The sequence below is a fragment of the Argiope bruennichi genome, chromosome 10 (assembly GCF_947563725.1).
Source record: "Argiope bruennichi chromosome 10, qqArgBrue1.1, whole genome shotgun sequence".
NCBI lineage: Eukaryota > Metazoa > Arthropoda > Arachnida > Araneae > Araneidae > Argiope > Argiope bruennichi.
The window spans coordinates 71,467,616-71,478,658 of record NC_079160.1 but is presented as its reverse complement, the minus strand read 5'-3'; the positions used below and the strand labels follow the sequence as shown (position 1 = coordinate 71,478,658).

The 11,043-nt window shown below is 35.0% G+C and overlaps 1 protein-coding gene across 1 annotated transcript; it reads left to right on the top strand.

Moving 5' to 3' along the window:
- Window positions 1–584: 584 nt before the first annotated feature.
- On the top strand, window positions 585–10,513 carry LOC129987586 (podocin-like; the record flags this gene model as incomplete). The annotated part of the gene is given in 6 exon segments (XM_056095548.1): window positions 585–926; window positions 1,320–1,510; window positions 1,736–1,943; window positions 4,703–5,500; window positions 10,459–10,497; window positions 10,499–10,513. Coding segments are annotated over 6 exon segments (1,593 nt in total), but the record flags the coding sequence as incomplete, so codon positions are not given.
- Between the last annotated feature and the right edge of the window lie 530 nt (window positions 10,514–11,043).

Here is an 11,043-nt window from a genome sequence, read left to right as displayed (position 1 = left end):
TTGCTGAACATTACAGTGGCAAGTGATCTCTACAATAGCGATAACTTTCCCTTGATCATATCCCATGCTGATGAGAACAATGCGACGCAATACCCACAGACTTACGTATTCCAGAGAGCAGACTGGGGTACATTTACTAGGAAAGCAGTGATTACTGATGAAATGGTTACTTCTACTAGTATTACCAATGCGGTTCAAAATGTTATCGACTGTATCATTGGTGCTGCGAATGCTACAATTCCTAAGCGCTCATCCTTTCCACGAAAATATCACAAACCGTGGTGGAACGACGCTTGTCGTGAAGCTTATAGGAACCAAAAGAGATTATGGGGATCTTTCGAAGATACCCTACAACTGAAAACCTCATTGCATTTAAAAAGGCAAGAGCAAATGCGCGCCGTATACGACGTAGAAGCCAAAGAGCTTCATGGATAAGGTACGTTTCCTCAATCACCTCTACTACATCCAGCGCCCAAGTGTGGCGGAAAGTCCGGGCGGCCAATGGCATATATAGAGAGTTTACTTTTCCTGTATTAACCGCTGGATCGTCTTCTTACTCTTCCCCATTGGACATTGTGAATATCATGGGTCAAACGTTTGCTGATATCTCCAGTTCTACTTCCTGTAATTCAGCTTTTCTCAAGAAAAAGAGACGGGCAGAACAACTAAAATTAAAATTCGAAACTCGCAGTTGCTTTTCATACAACTGCACATTCCTGATATATGAACTAAAGAAGGCTCTCTCTCGGACACGTGATACTAGCCCAGGTGTTGATGGAATAACATACAGCATGCTCCGCCATCTGGATGAATCCTCTCTCTTTCATCTCCTTCACCTCTTTAACAGAATCTGGAATGAGCAAGTGTTTCCAGAACAGTGGCGAAAGGCGATTGTGATTCCTATCCTGAAGCCAGGGAAAGATCCGGTAGATCCTCTGAACTATAGACCGATCGCTTTGACTAGTTGCTTATGTAAAACATTCGAGCGTATGGTCAATTCACGTCTCATGTATGAAATAGAGAAAAAAGGTTATATTTCACCCTTTCAGAGTGGATTTCGTCGAGGTCGATCCACAGTTGATAATCTTATTCACCTTGAATCTCAAATACGCAATGCGTTTGTTCGCCGAATCCATCTTGTTTCGATATTTTTTGACATTAAAAAGGCTTATGACCGTACATGGCGCTATGGTATTCTTAAAATTTTATTTGATATGGGGTTTAGGGGTAACCTGCCTGTTTTTATTCAAAATTTCTTAGAATTTCGTAATTTTCGTGTTCGTTTTAACCAAACGTTATCTAATACTTTTATCCAACAGGAGGGTGTTCCTCAAGGAAGTGTATTGAGTGTCACTCTTTTTATCCTTCTTTTAAGTCAAATCCTCAAAGTCATACCATCATCTGTCTCTGGCACATTGTATGTCGATGACCTACAGATCTTTTGTCAGGGATCTAGTATGGCCTTAATAGAACGACAACTTCAGAAAGCTGTTGACAGGCTCATAGACTGGTGCGATGAGAATGGGCACACACTCTCCCCTGAAAAGAGCTGTTGTGTCCATTTCTGTAGAAAACGAAGCCTCCACCTAGACCCTATAATTAATATTCGGGGAATTAGAATAGCAGTTGTGGATGAGGTTCGCTTTTTAGGACTGATATTTGATCGTAAACTCACTTTCCTTCCTCATATCCGTTATCTGCGGAAGAAGTGTGAGAAATCACTTAATATTTTGAGGGTTCTTTCAACTACATCATGGGGTGCGGACAAAACATCTCTACTTCGTATTTATCAGTCTGTAGTACTCTCGCGTATTGATTATGGGTGCGAAGTGTATGGTTCTGCACGTACTAGTGTTCTAAAGCAATTAGATACTGTGCATCATACAGCTCTCAGGATCTGTTCTGGAGCGTTTCGAACTTCTCCTGTGCACAGCTTATATGTCGTTTGTCACCAATTGCCACTAAATCTACGTCGCAAAAAGTTGTGCGTCCAATATTTTTTAAGACTGAAATGTCATACTACTCACCCTATGCGGGACATGAATATTCCTGTTGGCATTGGCCGATTATACAATGCTCGTCCCTCTAATATCCCTCCTTTTTGCGAGAGGATGAAACAATTGCTTGCCAACTCAGATCTTTGTAATGTCCAAATCCATCCGATAAATTTTATATCCCTCCCACCTTGGGATATTCCACAAATTTCATTTCATAATCCATTTTCTACTTTTGATAAAACTACAGTTTCACACTCCATTTTCCAACAAATTTTTAATTATCACCGATATAAGTTTTCAGATTACACTGCTGTCTTTACGGATGGATCGAAAACTGCTCATCATGTGGGATGTGGTATCGTCTTTTCTGAAAATATTTTAAGTATACGATTAGACAATACTCACTCTGTTTTAACGGCCGAATTAATGGCAATCTTATTTGCACTAGAAAAAATTTCCACTCTTGGGGAACAAAAATTTTGTATTTATTCCGATAGTATGAGCGCTCTTGAAGCTATTGGTAATCATCATAATATGACGCATCCAATAGCCATTGATAGTTTATGTCTTCTACGAACTCTGCAATCTAAAAGCATAGATATAATATTTTGCTGGCTACCTAGCCACGTTGGCATACATGGAAATGAGAAAGCAGATGTTGCAGCTAAGGAAGCATCAGTATATTTACAACGACCACTTCCCTATCTTGATGCGAAGAAGTATCTATCTCATCATATTCATTCATTATGGCAAGAATCGTGGGACCTCCAAATATCTAATAAGTTACATTTTATTAAATCACACATTACATTATGGCCAATTATCCCAGTGAGAGAACTTGATGTCAAGTTGACACGACTTCGCATTGGGCACACCCGTTTCACCCACAAACACCTTTTGTTTGGTGAACGATGTCTAACTTGCACATCATGTCAAGTCGAATTTACCATCGTTCATATTTTAATCGAATGCCCAGTTTTTAATAGAAACCGGCTGCATCATTTCGGAACATCAAATTTGAACATCCGTGACTTATTGGGAGAAAATCCTCATGCGAACATTTTTAAATTTTTAAAAGAAATTGGGTTTTTACATCTTATCTAATTTTATAATTCATTAGTAAACTTTTGAAGATTTATATTTTTATAATACTCGATATTACTATTGACAAAAATTTTAACACCTAGATTAAATTTTTTTAAAAAAACTTTTTTATCTCATTTTACCATATGTTTGGCGCAGCATAGCCAAATCTGGCTCTTGTGCCATAAACATCAAACTCAAACTCAAATCTAACTTTAATATTGGCAAATATACGTGAGTAAAGAAACCTGATGAATAATAAAATTAGTTTGAACTTTTCCACAACCATAAAAAGTATCATGACAAATTGTGTTTTAAGATGAATTTTGAAAGAAAAAAATTGAATGATTTTCGTGCATTAACTTTTATGAAACTCAATACACGAAAATGGTTTAGAAATTGTCTAAAAAACAAACACACATACAAAAAAATGGCAGAAAAAAACGTAACAAATAACTGTACAAATTGCTGTAAATTTTTTTTAAAATTACTACAGGTTACTGGCTAAAAACTGAGCAAAAATGCCAACAACTTTTGTTATTATCTTTTATTCTAAGTAAAAGGTTAGTAAAACCAATCTTTACAAAAATTAGTGTATTCGCAACTTAAGTAATACTTCATAGAATCTACGAATGTAGGCAATTATTGAATTTTTCATTTAATTAACTAAACACAAATACTAATAATTTGAGTTGCAAAAAAGAAAGATAAAACAATAATTATATGATCTACGATAAAAAGAAAGTTGTAAGAATTAAAGAAATGACCAGAAAGAAGACGCCTTTATACGCTGTTTTATGATCTTACATTCTCAAGCTCCTAAAATCCATTTGGAGTAGTCATTTAATAATTTTTCATTAGTTAAAAACTTTTGGCAATATTTTTGGCGTGAAAAAATTTATCACTTGCAATTAATTAATTCCGACATTTTATGCTCTTTTTTCTTTCTGATGTTAGTTTGTGTGTTTATGTGTATGTGTGCTTTTTTTTTCATTTTATTTGTCGTTTTTTATAGTTTTCCAAATTTGAGTATGTTGACCTTTTTTTTATTTTATTTTACCATGTTTCTTTGTGTAAATATCCATTATTTTAATAAGATACGCAGTAAAAAAGAAAAATTCAGTCACGCCAAAACGGCAATTTATAGCCAAACATTGAATCTATTTTATGAAATTGTGGGAAACATAGATCAGTTTCTTTCTACGCATGCGCTGCCTACTGGCCGTCTTATAACTGGCCGAATATAAACCCGGCATTAATTTTTATTGTTATTTTCAATGCATAAGCCGATGCATCCATTTGTTCTCGAGATAACTTTTTTACAGCATGAAAACTCAAAACGAGATACTACTTAATATACTGAAAAAGATTTTGATGTCGGAATTAAAAAAAAAAAATTACTAGATCACAAATCTGAAACTTTTAAACTCAACTGATGATCAATTTCTCGTGCTTTGGTAAAGCTAACAAAATAAAGTGCAGTGATTTAATACACAATAACAAGCTTACTTTATAGTTTAATTTTATATACATTTACACCGTTTTAAAATTTATGGTGACCTTTTCCGTAAATTTCCTTGAAGATCTAGAGTATATGAGGAATGAACTATTTATAAATGTAGTTAATGCAACCTTCTGGACAGTTTTCTGAGACAGCTATCGGAATATGCGGACAGATTCTTACTGTTTTATCAATGATTCTTGCCATCATTACTTTACCATTTTCACTCTTTTTTTGCATCATCGTTGTACCAGAATATGAAAGAATTGTTATTTTTCGTCTGGGTCGCTTATTGGGCGGACAAGCTAAAGGACCTGGACTTTGCTTTGTTTTGCCATGTGTTGAAAGCTATTCTAAAGTAGATTTAAGGACTATGACTTTTAATGTACCTTCGCAAGAAGTGCTCATAAAAGAATCTGTAACTCTTCAGGTAGATGCTGTGATTTACTATCGCGTGAAAAATGCAACTGCGTCCGTGGTTAATGTGATGGACGCGAATTACAGTACTCAGCTTCTTGCTCAAACAACCCTACGAAGCATACTTGGTGACCGCTACTTAGAGAACATAGTTGCAGAGCGACAGAAAATTGCTCAAGAAATGAAAGACTCCCTCAATGTCACCACCGAAACCTGGGGAATAAAAGTTGAACAAGTCGAGATAAAAGACGTTCGTTTGCCAGAAAAACTGCAGAGAGCAATGGCAGCTGAAGCCGAAGCCACTCGAGGTGCAAAAGCCAAAGTCATAACTGCAGATGGTGAAAAAAAAGCTTCCAGTGCCTTGAAGGAAGCTGCTGAAATCATTGCCGAGTCTCCAGCAGCTCTTCAGCTTCGATATCTCCAGACATTAAGCTATATTTCATCAGAGAGAAGTTCCACCATTCTCTTTCCTATCCCAATCGATTTTTGTAGCCAATTCTTGGCCTCTCATTTGATCAATAAAAACCAATGAAGCAAATGTGCAAATGTATCTAAGTTTATTGAAAAATTAGGGATAGCGAAAAGTAATTATGCTCTCCATCATTTGATTATTTTTTTTATCTTGAAATCAAGAACTTTATGTAACTCAAATATTAGCAACAAAAAACTGATGTCGCCAAGTTGGCGACATTTATCAATTGTTTGTTATATATCCCTTTATTGTTTAAGTAAAATGAAGTCTTATTACAGTTCATTATTAATCAATTTATCATTTAATTTTCCTTACCAATTTTATATACATGATACTTATTTCATTTATATATTTGAAATAATAAAGAAATCAATGTATTGGATGCCCAATCAAAACTGCTGGTCCGATTTTGTAAAATTTTGTTTCATATGAAACTTCTAGAATATCACCAAGTTCTTAGCGTCTTCCTCTATTTTCCGTTTTCGAGAGAAATCGAAGAAATACTGATTTCCTGTACATTTTTGTTAGGAAAAATCAACGGCAGAGTTTGCCAGACGCAACTGCTGCACCGTTTTCGAAAATTTTAATTTCATATGAAAGCGCATGACTTTTAGATACATCATTAATGCTTTGCCACCCAGAACAAAACAGCTGCCCTCTACATAATTCCTCAGCCAGGATCAAATCGATTTCAAAAATTTTTGTATCAAATAAATCCTCCCTTCCAAGAGATACGTCATCATAGGCCCTATTCTTCTTCATTTGTTTGTTTGTGGTTTAACAGCTCATGAGCCCCGTTTGGCCATTCTGCGCCAAGTAAGCAGTAAAATCGGAGCAGATTATAAAAGAACTTTGAAGGTAAAAGCAAATATATTAATATAATAACCTTATAAAATATAATGAAGAAAAAATAAATAAATGGGTAATGTTCTAGTGTTAATTGCTGAAAGTGAAAGACAAATGCAAAGAGCAAAAAAATGACGCAGTGTAGAATACTAACATAAGATAAAAGTGTTAAATGCAAGTATAAAGACGAATGGATTTTTAATCTGACTTTAGTTCCGTCTTTGGCTCAGAATTGATAGCCATTGACATGGCTCTGGGCTTTTCTTTAGATCACCAATTAATCGGTGAGATTTGGCTTCTAGTTGATAGTCGTAGCGTCATACAGTACTTAGAAAACTGGAGGAATATTGTAGACCAGAGAGGCATCCGTGTTTTTGAAAAATTAAAATTGATGTCCAAGTCCTCCGCTATACATTTTCAATGGATACCATCTCATGTAAACCTTAAATATAATGACATTGCCGATAGTCTGGCTAAGAAGGGTTCATCCCTGACTCTGAATTCTGCTGAGCCCTTAACTTTCCAGGAAATGCATTCCAGAAGTAAGGCCCTTGTCAACTCATCTTGGAAACTACCACCTTCCCATCCTTGGTACCTTGGCTCTGGCCCTGGTGGTGCTCTGAGCTTTGGCGGTGCTAGACAAGACCAGACGGCTCCGTCTAGATTTAAATCTGGCCACCTCAAGACTATTCGGTTCTCCGGTGGGAACAAGATCTTCCCCATCTGCACAAAGTGCAATTCAAGCGGGGCCACTGCTGAACATTTGCTTCGCTGTATTGGCTTTTCCCGGGAGAACCTGCTTCATAGCCCCAATAATGTCCTTGATGGTTTGAAGGTGAATGGTCTCATGGACCTGATCTGATTCCGATCAGGGGATTAGAAAGAAGAAGAAGAAGAAGAAGGATTTTTAAAATGTTAAAAATATTTGGGTGATGTCACCGGGTCTTGTGAAATTGATGATAATGTTTGAAATAAGTTAACACGGCGAGGGAGAAAATCAGAGCGTTCAATCGAAACGTGTTTGATGCTACAATCAACATATCATGCAGGAGACACTGGTGCCCTCTCACCAGTGTGAGATATCTTACACTCACAGATGAAAGCGCATGACTTTACTGCTTACTTGGAGCAGTATATATCTTGGTTATATCTACAGTTACTTGGAGCACTGTTCTATCTACAGTTACTTGGAGCACTGTTATATCTTACACTCATAAGATATCTGTGAGTGTAACGAGCGGGTCCTATACGGAGACGAGTCATTTTGAAATCCATCTCAGGTGTTGGAAGAACAGGTCACAAACCAATGGTAGGTTTGATACAGCGTAACTAAGTATGGATCTGCAGATTTCATACCTTTTTCCAGGAAAAATATATGTGACGAGAGACTGCCACTTTAACATCAAAAAAACGGAAGGTCCAGGCGAGAGAAATTGTAAGATAAACTTTGACAAGATACTTAACCTCAACAACATGACCGATTCGCCAATTTAACAGTTTCTTTATCTTGAGATATGGAAAATTATTCAGAATGCTCGATACTTTTTATGAATAAATAATCTCTACTGATGATAAAAATAAATGTGTATGTTTTTCAGTTTTGCATTGTTTGTATTGGTGCTCTACAGGCCAAACCATTTTAAAGTATCTGACTGGATTCGGAGAGGATTTTTCAAAAAACAAAAATGTTTATATGTTTTTTTTATTAATATAAGGATAGAAAAATGAATAAAGGAGAAATTAATAATAATAAAGCGAATTTTCATCAAAATTCATGTTTTCAAACTAGTTAAATACCTTAACTGCAAATGCCAAATTTGGCACATACATATATTGTAGAAGATGAAAATAAGCTTCTAGGGAGAATTATTTTCGAAATTCTATTTAATGAAAAACCAAGCAACACGTTGCCGTTTACGCTGAGATAACTTATGGAAATATTACAGCACAAAAAGAATTTTTACGGCATCTTAAATTTATATATATATATATATATCTTTTCAATGATTGTAACTTTTTTGATGTATAATTTTTTTTCTATTTTTAAATAATTTTTATAATATTTTAAGTGTGTTTTATAAAAGTATACTCCATTGTTGAAATGAAGCATAAATCATTTTTCACTACCCTACTAATATTCCAACCTGTCCCTCCTCCCATTCTTGGTGACCAAGATATGAAGATCCGATTTATTTTTTTATGTTGAATAATTCTCTGTATAAGATATGCTTTTAATAAAATGATTGAAATTTTGTTTTATTTACAATTAAAATTTAACTTCTGAATAAAAAAAAATTGTTAAATGTTGCGTCACAATGCAAATTGACGCATCGCTGTAGAAACTGTAATCCCCAACTCCACACAGCGATAACATACGTTGCACGGCAGTGGCTTTTATTGCAAATGTGTATGGCTACCAAAGCCAAAGTAAAACTGATGAATTAATAGCATTTTCAATTAAATAGATTCCATAAATACTTTTTTTTTCCCAATTGAATTATCTATAATTGAATTTACGAATTTCTTCTTGATATATTCCGAAGATAGTCAAATATAATTCTTTGGTCAGAAAAATGCACATTAAAAATTATGAAATACTGTAAACAAGCTTTTTTTTAAAAATTTTACAGCGTTATAATTAAACATGGAGCAAATCAGAACTTGCCTATTCTCTACAAGGAACAAGCAATCACTGCACACCTGTGATTTTAGTCACTAAAGCCTTCTCAGTCTGTCGAATGCATGAGTTTGACAAAATTATTAGAAGTTCAAAAGTTTTCATATTAAAAGGGCGAAGAAGTTTGAAGAGAGAGAAATGTCTAGTCAGATGCAATTATAGGATTAGAGTTTAAACTTACCAGATTCATTTGCATTAACTTTCGCCAAGCTTCAAATTAAGACATTTAACACAGCAAAATGACATTAAAAGGATATTGACAAGGCATCAATATTATATTTTGAGAGACCAAAGAGAAGTAGAAAGTAAAGGAAAATTCTTCGTAATGCTCACAAATGACATTACAAGGTTACAATGTCATATTTGCAGACTGAATCACACGCCATTGTAAAACATAGGCAAATTTAAGCTAGGAAAGAATTTATTAGTATGCGATCTTTGGCGATTAATTGGGTGTTTAATTCGTAACTGATTTCCTTTCTGCATGCCAACTATGTCAGAAGCATTCGGATCGATACATTGTTGCGTTAGGTTACTATTTGGAAAGTCATTATATTTACGCAGAGGCAATAAATGATATGGTCAGGACATTTAAGGTACAGGTTATGGTAATTAGTTTTAATTACTTTTCAACAAAATTAGTCAAAGAGTTTTTATTTTTTCGTATATGAAGTACAGATAACGCATAGTAATTGTCAAAAAATTTGAACTCGAGATTTTGATGAATCTCCACATTTTAGATTTCTCCGAGTTCGAAAAACACATTTTTGAAAAATGGGCGTCTGTTTGCCTGTCTACCTGTGCAAAGATGATTCACAAACACTTTGATATAGACTGATAAAATTTGGTGTACAGCCTTTATAAGAAATTTGTAGAGTTCAATCAAATTTTCAACAAAACCGCTCAGGGAAGGGAGTTTTTGGACTCAACAAAATTTGTTTCTTAGGATATAGACGAAATTTGCTTATAATGCATTCATTTAATGACAAAAAAAATGTTGTTTACATTTTATACATATGCATATAATATTTAAATAACACTAACTAAAAATATCAGTCAAAACTAATTGCTTTTTTTATTTGGAAAGATTTTGTTGGCAGATTTTTTTTCTTTCATTTAATCCATCTCTTTCTTCCACTTCAAAATAATCTAAGTAATTGGAATCACATTGTAAGCCAATTCACTTTCTTGTTAACATATTTATAAAAAATAATATCACTCATATATTTATTAACAATGCATATAAATGGCATATTTAATGCATTCAAATGATATATCCAATTGTTACGGAATTTCCGGGGTTCGTTTGGATAGTGGAAGTTATATGATGTGGAGAAAACTCAATCAGCTGGCGGCAGTATAAAATAAAACAACGACGTTTATTTACACGAAGACACACAGAACAGCACAAAGACGACAACTATATACAGCACAGAAGACGATTATCTTCAGCCGAGACGTGCAGAATACACAGCAGCATACAAAACAGCATAAACTGAAGCATACAACAGACTCTACTGCAGAGAGTAGAACACAGCTTAGTTCAGCACTAGCTTCACTCCGTCGCTGCTCCGCTTATCTCTGGAAGGCCAGTTCTTTACCGTCGTTTCCGACTACTCTTCGACTCCACTGGTCCACGACCCAATTCACCACTGCCCGGCAGCTGCGGGTGCTTCCTTTTATAGGTCTCAGGAGGCGGAGATAGAAGCCTCTCAACCAATCAGGAACGTTCGAGGCGTATCTCCGTTCTTACTGGACGGATCGGGAAAATTCTCGATGTTTCGGGTATAATCTATTTTGGTGTCAAAGTCACCAAATTCGTCGCCAAGCTCTGGGATCTCCTATGGAACCCACTATGCTGGAAAGCCGCATCAAGGATTCGTAACACAATTTAATTCATTTTTTCGCAATTTTCCTTCATATACACTAGACAATTTTAATGGAAAACATCTCTCATGAAAAGAAATATAAACATATTCCAAAAAGAAAAGTTAAACAATTCATTAAAAGATCAAAAATATGTTCTTTTGAAAATATTTTGCAAGTTAAT